The 15,802-nt window shown below is 34.7% G+C and overlaps 1 protein-coding gene across 2 annotated transcripts; it reads right to left on the minus strand.

Moving 5' to 3' along the window:
* Positions 1 to 8,166: 8,166 nt before the first annotated feature.
* Positions 8,167 to 12,918, minus strand: LOC104099214 (uncharacterized). 2 transcript variants are annotated; one of them, XM_009606131.4, is made up of 2 exons: positions 12,411 to 12,914; positions 8,167 to 8,449 (listed from the first exon to the last, which is right to left on the minus strand). In XM_009606131.4, exon 1 carries the CDS (start codon positions 12,765 to 12,767, stop codon positions 12,432 to 12,434), a length of 336 nt encoding a protein of 111 aa, XP_009604426.1. In that variant the 5' UTR covers positions 12,768 to 12,914; the 3' UTR covers positions 8,167 to 8,449; positions 12,411 to 12,431. The 2 variants fall into 2 exon arrangements, with proteins under 2 accessions (XP_009604426.1, XP_009604435.1); XM_009606140.3 differs by having other exon boundaries at positions 8,380 to 11,390; positions 12,411 to 12,918.
* Between the last annotated feature and the right edge of the window lie 2,884 nt (positions 12,919 to 15,802).

Below are 15,802 nucleotides of genomic sequence, written 5' to 3' on the forward strand. Positions count from 1 at the left end.
ATAAAATATTTAATATCGAGGGTTTGTTCATTTTCCATTTTTGACGAATTGAGACTCGGGAAGAGGCGATTTTCGGGATATTTTCAAGAAAAATATCAGGGTAAGTGTTCTTAACTCAATATTGGTCAAATTACCCGAATCCATGGTTGTTTTTAACATTTAATTGGTGAATTAAGTTGAAAACTTTAGAAAACCTTCTTAATTTAATTTGAGGATTTGAGGGTCGAGTTGATGTCGGAATTTGGTAAAATTGGTATGGTTAGACTCGTGGTTGAATCGGCGTTCATATTTTATAACTTTTGTCGGGTTCCGAGATGTGGGACCCACTGCGATATTTTAGTTAATTTCGAATTTTTGGGGAAATTAGTATTTTGATATGGAATTAATTCCTATAATTTGTGTTGACTGAATCGAATTAATTGTGACTAGATTCGAGCCGTTTCGAAGTTAATACGCGTATAATAGAATTTCTTGAGCATTGTTTAGCTTGCTCGACATTGGATTCGACTTGTTCGAGGCAAGTAATATCTCTAATCTTGGAGCTGAGGGTATGAACCCTGATTATACATATTATGTGAATTATTTATAAGTGACGCACAAGCTAGGTGACGGGAGTGTGGGCGTGCACCGTAGAAATTGAGACTCAGTTGATTCCGTAGAGCTGTTTAGCCAATTAACTTTGTATTTTTCCATGTATTTTTATGTGTCAGAGAAACTGAACTGTGACTCATGTTAGAAATCATGCTTAGGTAAATGTTGGTATTATTGGGACCCACTGAAGTCATTTTTACTGTCGAATTATATGTTTAAACTGTAATTTCATACTCAGTCATATTCATTGCATATCATATATCAGTCTCTACTGTGATTTATTGATACATCATATCATCATTTTGGGCTAGTTTCATGACATTGTGAGCCTGAGAGACTGGAGAGATCGATGACTCAGTGAGGCCGAGGGCCTGATTGTGATGATTGTGAGAATTAATTGCCCGATTACATGATCCATTCATTGAAATCTCCCAAACATAAATGTTGATATTACATAGTGTTTGTCGAGATTATTACCGAATTTTTAATTGAATTATATTACATGAAACACGTTATGAGACTGTTTATTGTTTATTATACTAAAAGGGCATTCTTATGATATTTTCTGTTAAATATACTAGCATGTTTTCTGACTTGTCCTCATTAAAAATGGTTGTGGTTAAGTATTATTACTCACTGAACTAGTGACTCACTCCCCGCTATTATTTTTACAGAGGCAGCGGTAGACGCAGGCGAGGATTCTGTTAAATAGAGTACATGAGTTGACAGTTCCTGGTGAACCCTGCATTTATTCGTATGGCCAAAGATTGTTATTTATTTATTATAGTCTGTTTCTTGGAACTCTTAGAGTCGCTCCATAGTCATTTTTATGGATGTCATGAGTATTCTTTTATTGATATAGACTTGTGACTCGTATTAGACTGTCCTATCGTACTTTTTTGGAGATGGAGTTAATATTATTGTGTTGGAAAATGCTTCGTTGATGAGGATTATAACTTGTTTTGGTAGATATTAGTTAATTGTGTTCTTGATTTCTAAGATAGGTTTACTTTTGGATAGTCCTAAAACTGAGAAAATTCATCGATTTTCTGAAAAATATCGATGAGACTTACTTGGAAGCACTTGCTCTTAAGCGCTGGCCGTGATCCTAAAATAGGCCGTGACAAAGCTAGTATCAGAGCCTTAGGTTATTCTTGTGACTAATGGAGCACATGTCTGTAGTAGAGTCCCAATTATGATTATGCAGCCGGTCATTCCCATAATCGTGATTCTACGAGGGCGTGATAAGATGTGTTGTTGTTTTCTTTCTTATACGTGTGTGACGATTAAGGCCAATAGTTGAGTCTGTTGCCGTTTATCATGTTCCTATATGGCAAGGACCAATCACTCAACAATAGAATTTGGCTAGAGGTTCAAGAATATTAAAATATTGCCACTGGACCGCAATTTCCTCCCAGCAAAAGAAAGCAACAGAAGTAGTAAACTAAGCCAATCAAAAGGTCGTTGTGCCACAATTAGGGAATTTTATACTGCTAAAATATGTAATAGAGTCCACTCTTGAATTAAGTACCGGCCCATCACAATAGCTAGGAGATTATTATCATTTAGATGCTTACCTCCATGTAGAGAATAATTGAGAGCTTGATGGATATAATTAGTAGACAGGACAACAAAAATTGGGCAATAGATTAGGGCTATAAAATCTTTAGGCATCTAAACTTAGCAAGACCGTCTGGAGCAGAGATGTATTCTTAATAGAGTTCCAAAAAATTTGAAGCCACAAAGTTTATTGTTTCTAACAATTTGATGATCCTTAGAGGTCTTTGGCGAAATATTTAAAGCATTATGAGCCTTACAATGTTCCAGCGAGAGGACTGTGGAGCTAGCAACTTATAGACTGAGTACATGACAAATATATGAAATAGAACAATATTGTTAGGGATGCCAATCGGAGAGGCACAACCAACTTAGAAATGAGTTCACTAAACTTTTTATGAATCGCTTCTTTCTTGATAGTCAAAAGCGTAAACCTGATAGGTACGTAGAAAATTAAATCAGATGATGGATGTACTTATATGGACATCAGACTTTATCAGTTGGCTAGGTACGTGACGTCTTAGGTTTAGAGGCTTGTCGAAGGGTTGGTTAACTATTTATACAAGGAAGTAAACTCACATACGATGACTTTAACCAATTCTGTGGAAGTTGAACTTGCTAGAAAAAAATTAGAAATTGGATATGATTGGCATGCAACTAAGAATTCATTTAAGAAGGTGGAGAAAAGGAAATCTCACGGTATGAATTTTTTTATATGGGAAGTCAGAGTTAGATAAATGACATCTTAAGATATTATGAGATCCTTTAATGGTTACTACTTTTATGGAAGAATCTAGGATAGTTGAAACTTTGTATTAAGCTTGTCAGATTCAAGTTGAGAGAGATGATACCTTACCTAGCCAAAGTGTACCTGACCTTGTTGATTCGGGCGTGCTTATAGGTATGATTGGTTATCGTCTTACCGCATTACCTTTAGTTACCATGCGAAGGTATTTAGATTGACATACCCAGCAAGCCTAATTGTAAAAAAAAAAAAGGGATCATATTCCAGTGATGGTCAAGGTTATATCAATTATGAAGGCTCTATAATTATTGAATAAATGTGGTTAGGGTCTTGTAACTTTCGCAAATGGATCCAAGAGATGTGATTCTTAGTTTGCAAAAAAAAAGTACAAATAGTGAGAAAATTCTTTGATGTATTTCAACGTATTTACTAGGACTAACCCGAGTACGAGAAACAAATTTTAATTGACTTGGCACTAGACACAATTTATATCAATACCCACATATTATATGAAACTAGCGAAGCAAAGTGAACTAAATAAGAAGTTGCATGACCTATTGATAAGGATTTTATCAAACCAAGCATATCACCTTTGGATGCACTGATATTTTCGTAAAAAATAAAGCCAGATCTCTAACGATGTGCATCGACTACAAGCAATTGAATAAGGTAACAATAAGCAAAAAAATATATTTTTCCCATATAGATGGCCTATTTCATTAGTTACAGGAAACTACCATTTTTCGAAGATCGATCCTCGGTCTTGTTATCACCAATTAGATTTAGAGACGAATATATTCCTTAGATGACTTTCAAAAATTTAGTACGAGCACTATGAGTTTCTTATAATACCTTTTGGACTGATCAATGATTCAGCTGCATTCATGGATTTAATGAATAGGTTGTTCAAGTCATTTTCCGACGTATTTGTTAATATGTTTAGTAATGAAATTCTGGTATATTCTTGTATCCAAGAAGCGCATGAAGTTCACCTAAGAAATATGTTGCAAATATGGTAGGAACATCGACTTAATGATAAGTTCTTCAAGTGTGAATTTTGTCTAGACTTGGTGATGTTCGTCAGGTACATTGTAACTAAGAATAGAAATAAGGTAGATTCTGAGAAGATAAAAGCAATTCATAAATGGTCGAGACTCGTTTCTTTTACATAGATTGCCAAAGTTTTTTGCTTGACAGGAAACTACAGGCATTTGTATAGGATTCTTCTAGAATAGCACCACCACTCACCAAATTAGTATATAAAAACACTAAATTTTAGTGGATCGAGGAATTTAAGTCGAGTTTCCAGAAGTCCAAGGTATGTTTGACAATTGCACCAATATTAGCCTTATTCCATTAGGCTCTAGTTCACGATGTTATGTAATGTCTCGAGGGTAAGATTAGGATATTTCTCATGCAGAATGATCGTGTGATAGCTTATGCTTCAAGGAAATTGAAGAAGCTCAAGATAGACTATGTTACTCGTGATTTGGAGATGGCCACAGTGTATTTGCTATTAGGATTTTGAGATACTACTTATACGAAGAAACCTATGAGATTATACATAGCACAAGAGCCAGCAGAGATATAAGTATTTAGTAATGTCGATGGAGGGAACTACTAAAGATATAACTGTACTATTTTTATTGTTCGAAAAGGCAAATATTATGGCTTATACATTAAGAAAAACAAATGGGTCGTTTGACGCATATAGCTCCTGTAAGGAGACTTCTGGACTAAGATATGCATATACTAGAAGGTATACGTATTAGATTTAATGAGAAAAATTAAAAAAAAATATTGTTTATTGGTTAAGCCAAATATAAAGTGCATAAAGGCTAGTCAATACTAGGATAAGTGATTGTGCAAATACTAAGATGATGTCCTAGCTGGTAAAATCAAGGATATGACTATGGCAGTGAGGGCATTTTTTCCGACTAGGTAATAGATTATGTTTAGCAAATGTAGATAAGTTGAGATGCATTATATATTTTTGATGAAGCCCAAGACTTTAGATACACGTATATGCACCATGACCTAAAGAAATTATATTGGTGGGAAGGAATAATTTTTTTTGTGGCTAGCTTGGTTTCTATTTGTTTAACTTATCAACGGGACAAGGTTAAACGTCGATGACCCTTGGGCCTACTACAACAACCAGAGTCCTAGAGTAGAAAAGAAAAGAGTTACCATGTACTTTGTGAATGGGCTACCCTGAATGCTTATAAGTTATAACATTATGTGGGTAATTGTAGACCGGTTTACACAATGGGCACACTTCTTGTCGATCAAAACTACATATAGTGGGGCGAGATATACGCAAATATACATAGAAAGAATTTTTCCAACTTCACGAGATTCTCATGTCCATCGCTGATGAAGGATCACAGTTTACCTCACACTTTTATAAGTCTTTTCAAAAAGTAGATCTTAGTATCATATTCCATCCATAGGCGAAAGGGCGGTCCGAGTGTAACTATACAAATCGTGGAGGACATGTTGAGAGCTTGAATATTTGCTATTGGAGATAGTTGGGATGATTCCCAACCTTTAGCTAAATTTGCCTACAACTATCTCTTTTAGTCAGAGCACTAAGATGGCATTGTGTGAAATATTGTGGCGATATCGTTTCCTTATTAGATGAATAAAAATGATAAGGCTAAGGTATTGGGTCCAAACTTGGTAGTATAAGAAGCTATTGATAACGTTCACTTAATCAGACAGATATTACTTACATCACAAAGCAAATAAAAGTCTTGTGTAGATAAGAGAAGAATATACTTAGAATTTATAGTTAGAGACTAAGTGATCATACAAGTCTCACTATAAAAGGCGTGATGCAATTTGAAAAAAGAATAAAGATGAATCCAAGGTTATAAGATTATAAAAGATATTTGAAGGAATGAGAGTCGTCGCTAATTGGTTGTCACTTCTTCCCGAGTCTTTTTGTTTTTCTTCAGTAACATAAATGGTATTTAAGTAATTATTTATATCAAGAAAAAACAACAATAAAAAAATCTTCGTTTTAGCACCCAAAACTCATTCGGAACCTCCCGGATACAAAGCATATATGAATTTCAATCATAAATCACGCTAAGAACCTTCTTGCACACTCCAAACACACAAAAGAGGTCATCTTGTCCCGATATTGACCATGGTCAAACTCCAAAAATTTAACTAGTTTCTCAACCAATGATCCAAAACACACCCGAGCCCCTCGGGACCCCATCAAATCATACCAAAAGTACAAATACATTATCCAAAATTATTCAAAGCCTCAAAACACCCACGGAAATATCATAACAAAGAATCAAGGCTCAAACCAAATAGAATTTCTCTTAAGTTATTAATTCATTCTTTCAAAAGAGTGACCGAATCACACTTGAACACTTCGGATTACTTCCAAACTTTGCACACAAGTTCAATTCAACTATATATATATATATATATATATATATATATATATATATATATAAAGTCTCGGAACACCAATTGAAGTACAATAACATCAAAGTCAACTCTTAGTCAAACTTAAGAACTACTAAGTTCTTCAAATTGCCAACTTTCGATAAATAGTGTCGAATTTTTTTAGGAACCTTCGAAAGCAAATCTGAACATACGTATAAGTCCAAAATCATCATACGAACCTATCGGAATAATCAAAACCTGGTTCCGACTCCATTTACTCAAAAGTCAACTTAAATCTTCCAAATCAAGAGTCATTCTTCCAAATCAATCCTGAACCACTCGAAAACCTAAATCGGCCATACACTCAAGTCATAATACATCATATGAAACTATTCAAAGTCTTAAACAACCAAATGGACGCTAAAATTCAAAATAACCGGTCGGTTCGTTGCATGTTATCTCTTTGTTATTTTAATTTTAATTTATAAAATTATAGTTCTATTCATTTATTTATTTTTATTGTTTAGCTAAAGGTTGTGTAGTTTGATTTAAAAATATTGGTACACAGTGGTGTAGCCACCTTATGCCACGGGTGGTCAAGCGCATACCCTTCGCCGAAATATTATACTGTATAAATAAGTTAAATACTACTCTATATGGACATATATTATATTTTAAACACCCTTAACACAGTTGAGTGAGGTAGTTCAGCAGTGCGTTTAAAGTGACGTGTTATTCACGGGTTCAAAGTTCTACTTATTTTGTTCGCCAACACTAAACGGAGACCACCGTGTGTGATTTATTTGATCCTTTTTCAATCAAAACATTTCCTAGTAAAATAACTCTTAAAACTTAAAATTTGTATAGAAATAAATAACTAATCTTAAAAGTATTTTTTTAACTAAAAGTTACTATTTCTTAAATAATTTATAATTTAAAAGTCAAGCTCTACAAAAAGATTTCAACAAAATCTCTCTACAAACTACAAATTCTCTCGACTCTCTCTTTCCTTTGGTTTTATGCTTACTTTTATCAGTAAAATTCTAGTATTGTCTTTTTGTTATTTTAATTTTGATTTATAAAGCTATAGTTCTATTAAAAGTTTATTTATTGTTTAGCTAAATATTGCATAGTTTGATTTATAAATTTGGCACACCATTCATTAACCAAAAAAATTTGATTTTTTAAAAGTTTGAACACCCTTGACGGAATTCTTGGCTACACCACTATTTGTAGTCCAATTATTCAAACATACTTTATCAATACTTATTTTAAAACAAAAATTAGCAATACCAAATATTAATATAGCTTATAATAAAAATTAGCAATACCAAACATAACTCTAAATTATAATTAGTTGAACTATGATAACTAGAGCAAAGTAAACTAATTTTTGTGTAACAAAACAAAAAAAACGATTTTTGGGTAACGAATAACAAAGTTGAATGACTTTAAAGTGCAAAAAAAAGAAGAAGTGATTTTTGAAAAATAAACACACAGCTGAATTAGAGAGACTTTTGGTAGTCACTGGAACAGATTTCAAAATGTAAAAAATGATCATTAATTAGAGGTTATAATTTCACACCACTCTTTTTCTCTTGAATTTTCTTTAAATTTCCAAAGCCTTAATTATTTAATGGAATTATTTACGTACAGATTCAAATTTGTACATATCGTGATCCTTCTTTGTTGCATCACGAGCCAGTATCGAAAATTTACTTTACCTTTTCAATTTTCTGTAAATCTTTTTTTATTTTTTTGAAAAATCAAACCCATTCTTATGTATTTTGTCGTCCAATTATTCAAACATACTTCATCAATACTTATTTTAAAATAGAAATTATTAATATAGCTTATAATAAAAATTAGCAATACCAAAGAAATATAGCTTATAATAAAAATTTGCATCAGTGAACACATAAGCGTAGGGAAAAGTGAGAGGGGAAACTACGTGCATGTGCCATAATTGTAGACTCCGTCATATGATTTTTTTTTAATCCCTATATATGTGGAACTTAAATATTTGCTGCTTTCAAACAGTGGAGTGATCCAGAAATTGCACTGCATCCTGTCACTCCTTTTCTCAAGAATCAATCCCGTCAAATGCTCTCCTCTTTTTCATCTTCTTGTTCTCTCACATTTACAGATCTGCTCCAAAAAACAGTTAAGAAAATATAACGTTAATGCTCTTCAAGCTATAACCATAGTAGTGGCGGCATAAGATTTTTACTAAAGGATTCAAAATATAAAAAAAAAATACACAAAGAAATTAAAGGAATACAACATACTATGTATATATAAAAAATAATTTTGGCTTTATATATGCAATATAATTTACAGGAAAAAAAAAAAACAGTGGCTAAAATTAATGGAGTCAAAGCGCGACAGCCTCAAAAGCTGACTTTAGAGCAAAGCCTGGAAGGACTAATTAAGGAACACTGAATGTGGAGCTACAGACCCGGTACACATTTACATGGCATGCTACACAATTATTAATAAGTTCAAAGTTCAAACTTTATATTCCTGAGTTGTAGATAATAATCTAAACTGATGCAATCTCTCGGCCTTCACTTAACCTTACATCAAACAAAGTTGCCTCCTATATATCCATTGAAGATTTGTTTCCTTGGTTTCCATTTTCAATCAGACCAAAAAAGAAGTATCAAGGCATTCAAAAAATTACAAAATTCAAATAAGAAAGACAAATCTGGAAAATTTAAGCTTTTAATTGTGACAGAAGCATAATTATACGGCCAGCTCTTTTACAGTTTATTTACCGATCCCGCTCAGCCTCCACGGAGTAAAACAAACTTGTAAAATTAAAGAAATCCAAAGTTGAATTGTTATCCACATATCAACATAGAGATCTATCATATCATTATATAAAACATCACTTGGAGAACCAAATATTTTAGCTCAGTCAGCTGTAGCTACTTTTCAAGATTCAGCAAAGAATATTATCTGGATTCTCCCTATTCAGATTTAAACCCCTAAAAGTTTAGTTCATTGACAAAAGAAACAGAATGTTCATAATGTCCTTTGCGAAACTTGCAACTTCATAACAACTATAGGTTGTTATGCAAGCTTTTTTATCAGAACTATGAAGTGTTAAATAAGATTGATTCCTTAGAACTTATGCAAGTTCCACAGCAGAAATGTTTTCGAACATTCTAAAAATGGAAATATGCCACATATTCGTAGGATGCAGGTAATAATATGATTTCCTTTGTATGATGTTCCAAAATCACTGCTCCTTGAGCTGAGGGTCTATCGGAAACAACCTCTCTACCTTCATAAGGTAGAGGTAAGGTCTGCAACTTCCTGAATGGTCTGAAGATTTGCAAGAATGGAATAGAGAAATGCATATTAAATGTACTTATAATGGTGTTCAATTATCAGGAACAGAATTTAGAGACTACCCTCCGAGTCCAGAACCAGAATGATGTCTTTTAGGACTCAAAGCACCAAAATAGGTGAAAAAAACAACTAGTGACCTTTTTATATATAGCGCATGAAATACATGCGCTATACCTTAACGGCACGTTTGTCCGTTAAGGTATAGCGCATGAACTACATGCGTTATACCTGTTAATTAACTGACCCACAATAATTGCTCACAATAATTGGTGGGTATAGCGCATGTAATTTATGCGTAATACCCACCAATTATTGTACCCCTCGCACAGAATATTTGCTTACTTAAGGACATGCACTCCTTTTTCAAAAATTCATTCCGAAATTTCATTCTTCAGCATCCGAAATATTTTGTATTTTGCTTACTCATTCCGAAATATCTGTTTACTTAATTTTTTCTGCATTATGCCATAATGTCTAAAGAGCAAAAAATTAGAGTTGCATTATACTGTGGGGGAGGTTGTCGGGGAGAATAACTCAGTACATTATAGTTGTTCTCCACAGTGTATTGTTAAGTTGCCACTCACATTGGAGTACAATAAATTGGTATCTTTGATTTGTAAAAGAATGAGTGTGAGTAAATATTCGGTTAATATTAAAGTAACCGGAAGATATTCATATTCGCTAACTCCACAAGGGGTTGCTTGTTATGCTGAGTTTAACATCGAAGACGATGAAACTCTAAAAGACTTTTTGAGGACTCCGGATGAACACCGGGAACTTCTTGTAATAAAAATGCTGGAAATATACGTCAAGTCTGAAGACGCCCACAATATTGAGGTTCCGAAAAATAGGGATAACGCTCAATCATCTGGTGGTGTTTTTGAAGCGGTTTTATCCGAACAGGTTACCTTTGAAAGAGTCTGGCCAGATCTAAACTTATCTCCACGGGTGAATGAGGAGCGAGGACATAATTTCTCCCCAAGTTTACATAATTCACACGCCTAGTGGTATATTTCAATTTTCCTTGTTGTAGTATGATTTTTTTTTATGTATCATATTTGTACTAACACTCGTATCTTCCAAAGGGGATACCGGCCAGATATGAATTTTACAAGTTATGAACCAACCAACAGTTGGAATATGCCCAATTTTGGTGGTTTGGATCATGTTGGATGTGTAATCTAGGTCGCAGACGTTGGAAGTGTAAACAAGTTGTAAGTTATTAATATTGAAATAGGTATAGCGCATATATTAGAAGCGCTATACCTATCTGTCTTTTTAGATTCAGGTATAGCGCATTTTTGGTTCCGGACTCCTACCCTCCCCACCGACTTATGGGATTATACTAGGTTTGTTGTTGTTGTTGATGTTCCAAAATGTGTAGAATCTTCATATTATGACAATACTAACACTGATACTAGTACACAATCCTGTCACATAAATGGAGGAGTACAAATAGAGATGGGAGGCATTAAGAAACTGGAAAAGTAAGTATAAGAAATTTGGAAAAGAAAAAGAACAATTGGATATAAACAACAAGCAGGATGTCCGTGAAATGATTCGATCAGACTTCTATTATTAAGGGGAAAAAAGTTTATTTGAAAGACATTCAATTCGAAATGAAATGCTGGCAGGCAGTACAACACTTCTACATATTTATCCCAGTAAGAGAGATAGAGAGAGACTGAGCTTCTTACATCACAACAAATTTGAATCAAGTCCACCAATTAGCCTGACAGGAAAAATCGCTGTATTTATGCCTTTTCTACTGCATTTAGTCAGCATAAAGTTACAGGAAGCCTCATTAACAATTGTCTCAAAGGAATCTTTCACACAGACATCTTATTTATTGTTCTCCTAATCTGAAACTTTGACGCAGGATTAGAGTCAAAGATAATCAAAACCATTAGCATGTCTAAACAAAACAGATTGATGAGCAGAGTGCGGACCTACACTTACCCAATTTTACAAAATTTGGAATATCAATTACCCATAAATACACCATTTAAGTATGAAAATCGATAAAAGCTAACAAAAGGAATCAATCTTCTAACAAAACTTAACCAGCAACCCTTAGGAGCTCGTATCTAATGATGGAGACTTCAAAACAACACAAACATCTAAGACAGCCACCAAAAAGAAAGTGGACCGTAAGTGTATCAAGGAAGAGACATTTGTGATTGAAACATGATCAGCTGAGCAAGGATGCCCAGATGAATTATAACAAAGCATAGCTAACTTATTATCCTTTCAGAAGCTCTGGAATTGTGCAAAATGTCCACCTAATCAAGTCTTTTACTTTCTGATTTCATTCTTATAGTTATTTTGCTCAATACACTTGTAAACTCCCCAAAAAGATAAAATACACACAACAAACACATGTATGATTCAGATCTCACTTATCTCCATAAAAGTCCTGATTTACAATGGTATTATTTGTATACCGAAACATTCAAAGAATCATCTTTACACAATCCACAGACTCTAAGGAATCAGGTAAAGTCACAGACCACACACTATCCAATAGCATACAAATCAAGTCACACTAATTAACGCTTAGCATGGAAAGTCACAGACCAAACAACAACAAAAACACTGATTTTCTTTTCTATCCATTCTTTTCCATTAGTATAGGAATGTTCAATTATTTTCTTAATCAAAAAATTATCCGCCTTATTTGGGCCCATTTCATTTCAAAAAGATCTAAGTCTCCAAAAAAATCAAACCAATAATGTAAGGGAATAACACTTACATAGAACAAGACTCAAAATCTTCAACCGTCTTCACCGAAAAGGCGGCGAAGGCGTGAAGCCAAGCGGCCAGTGGGGTCAAGAGCAGCTTCAGCAAGCAAGCTTTGCCTGATATGATGCATTCGCTGAACTAGTCCTTGTTGTTCTTCCTCCAGCGCAGCATTATCCTCCATGAGATCATGTATCCGATACTTTTGCCCGAGTGATCGAACGCTCAATAGAAGGATTCCAGTCATAGCGAAGAACTGTATGAAACTGTCTTTTCTCTTCATTGCGTTTGCAAAGAAGCTTAATGACTTGTTAGGGTTTTGGAATCCGCCGGAAGCGGCGGAGCTTGGTGGCGGTATAGGGGAAGCCATTATTAGGGTTTCCTGAAGCTGCCGGGAAATGATATCACCGGAGGCTTGTAAATGATGCCCTTAGGAATTTGCAGCAGTCCAGCCGCCAGCGGGTGAGTGATTTTGGGGAGAAAATGGCAAGTTCTTGGTTTTAGCACCACACCAAAGTATTTGGTCCAAAGTCTGAACTTACGTGAGAAATGTGAAAAATACAAAATAGTCCCTTATGTTTGAACGTGGTTTAAAATAGTCTTATAATATATTTAAAACAATAAAAGAAGAAGAAGAGTATTGCAAATAAAAGTACAGAGAGAGAATTCTTACTGATTTGGGATGATTTATAATTGAATAGAACTCCTTTATTTATAGGGAAAGAGTGACTTAGCCACTAAGTAATAATCCCTAAAATCTCTCTAAGTACAATTCTATTTATAACACTCCACTTTGAATGTCCATTCAACAGATAATGTGCCTCGTTAAAACCTTAACTAAAATAAAACACAGTGGAAAAAAATTCTAGAGAAGTAAAAAGAGCACACATGTTTAGAAATACGCCTTTTGGTTGCCTCGTTAAAAATCTTGCAAGGAAAATCTAGTGGGAAAAAACCTTGTAAGGAAAAAAGAGCACAACGGTATTAACTCCTCCTGATAAGAGCATCAATTCACATCCTTGAGCCTTCGCAGCCCAATCTTGTACACTAATTTCTTTAAGGTTGATGTCGGTAGAGATTTGGTGAACAAATCAGCCATATTATCACTTGAACGAATTTGTTGCGCATTGATATCACTATTCTTTTGAAAATCATGTGTGAAAAATAATTTTGGTGAATTGTACTTTGTCCTATCTCCTTTTATGAATTCTCTCTTTAATTGGGCTATGTATGTTGCATTGTCTTCATATAAAATCGTGGGTAGTTTATTATCACGACCCAAATTCTATTAGAGGTCGTGATGGCGCCTAACACCGCTGCCAGGACAGCCAATAATCATTGATTAACTTAATTACTCATTTCAGTATTTTTGAAATCATAATTTCCTTCAATTAAATAGTAAGAGATAGACTTTACAAAGTAAATGATAGTATTTTCATAACTACAATACTGAACAACCCAAAATCTGGTATCACAAGTACATGAGCATCAACTAGGAAATATATTAGAAATACAAAATCTGTCTGGAAGTACAATTAGACAGGAGAGGGTAGATAACTCTGATGGAGACTCGGTGTGCTGCGAATTTGCAACATGGGATGCAGCTCACCTAAGTCCCCGAAATAGTCGCGCCTCCATGCCCATTAGTCTGCTAGACATATATGCACCTGCACAAAAATGTGCACCAAATGTAGTATGAGTACGTAAATCAATGCGTACCCAGTAAGTATCTAGTCTAACCTCGAAGAAGTAGTGACGAGGGGTCGACTCCGACACTTACTATGGACTAACAATAAATACTGATATTATACTTAAGCATGGATTGTATGAAAAAACTGTAAACTCAATAACAAGAAGTGAGTGGACAATTCTTTTACTAATAGGAAATTTTTTCAAATTTATTCTCGTCATTTAACAATTTATATCTCAAGCCAAAGAAACAATATCAATTATAATTAGTTCCAAAGATTTATCATGCGCAAATTATGTTGAGGTCGTACGGCCCGATCCAACATAATATTTAAATTGTGCACTACCGAGGGTCGAACGGCACGAACCATAGATGCATCTATCTTCTACTGAGGCGTTCGGCCCGCTCCACAAAAGAGAAAATGCATTTACAACAACCAATTCAAGATTTATTAAGGGGTAATTATTCAAGAAAATACCAAATTCTCATTAACGGTCAATAAAATGAAGTTTAACCTTTAACAATTCCTTTATCAAGTTTCAATATGATTTAAGCAATTAAATTAACAAGTAGGGTATAAACATTGTAAGTATAGCATGGTATGGGTCCTAGACTACCCGAACAATAGCATAATTAGTAGCTACGTACGGATTCTCGTCACCTCGTGCTTACGTAGCCCCCATAAATAGAAGCACATTTTAATTTAATTCGCATGTGGGATTAATTCCCTCTTACAAGGTTAGAAAAGAGACTTACATCACTCCAAAATTCCATAACCGGTTCCAAAGCCTTTCTAACAGCTCAAACTGATGCCCATCGCTCCAAAACTAGTCAATAAATGTGATGACCCAAAAGGTCATCTTATGTTTTAGAACTCGATTCTGCGTACTTAAGCCTTAAAAATCTCATTTTCACCCTTCTCAATTTGCGTGCACAATTTGGGCGTGTTTTCGGAAAACTGTTATGTTGAAAATTGATGAAAATAAGAATTTTACCTTAAAAGTTGATTTTAGTTGACTTCGGTCAATATTTTTGGTAAATGGGCCCGGATCCATATTTTGACGGTCCAGATGGGTCCGTATCGAATTATGGACCTGGGCGTATGTCCGGAATCGAATTCAGAGGTCCTTAGCTCGAGTTATGAATTATTTATGAAAATTATAAGTCTGAAAATTATTTATTTTTAAGAATTGATTGATGTTTGGCATTGTTAGTATCGGGTCCATATTTTGGTTCTGAAGCCCGGTACAGGTTCATTATAGTATTTAAGACTTGTCTGTGAAATTTGGTGAGAAACGGAATTGGTTTGACGCGATTCGGACGTCCGGTTGTGAAGATAGAAATTTTAAAGTGTTCTTGAGAATTGCATTTGATTTGATACTAAATTCGTAGTTCTAGGTGTTATTTTGGCAATTTGATCATGCGAGCAAGTTCGTACGATGTTTTTAGACTTGTGCGCATGTTTGGTTTGGAGCCCCGAGGGCTCGGGTGAGTTTCGGATAGGCTACGGGATGTTTTAGACTTAAGAAAATTTGGTGTTTCTGCTGTATCTGGTATCTGATATGCTGTGCTTCGCTATCGCGTAGTCGCTCTTGCAATCGCGAAGGGGAACCTAGGCTGGGGGAGGATTTGCTCTACGCGAACGCGAGACCATGGTCGCGAACGCAGAGCATTAGGAGGAGTTACTCTACGCGAACACGACATGTCAAACGCGA

This window comes from Nicotiana tomentosiformis, chromosome 12 (genome assembly GCF_000390325.3).
Source record: "Nicotiana tomentosiformis chromosome 12, ASM39032v3, whole genome shotgun sequence".
Taxonomy (NCBI): domain Eukaryota; kingdom Viridiplantae; phylum Streptophyta; class Magnoliopsida; order Solanales; family Solanaceae; genus Nicotiana; species Nicotiana tomentosiformis.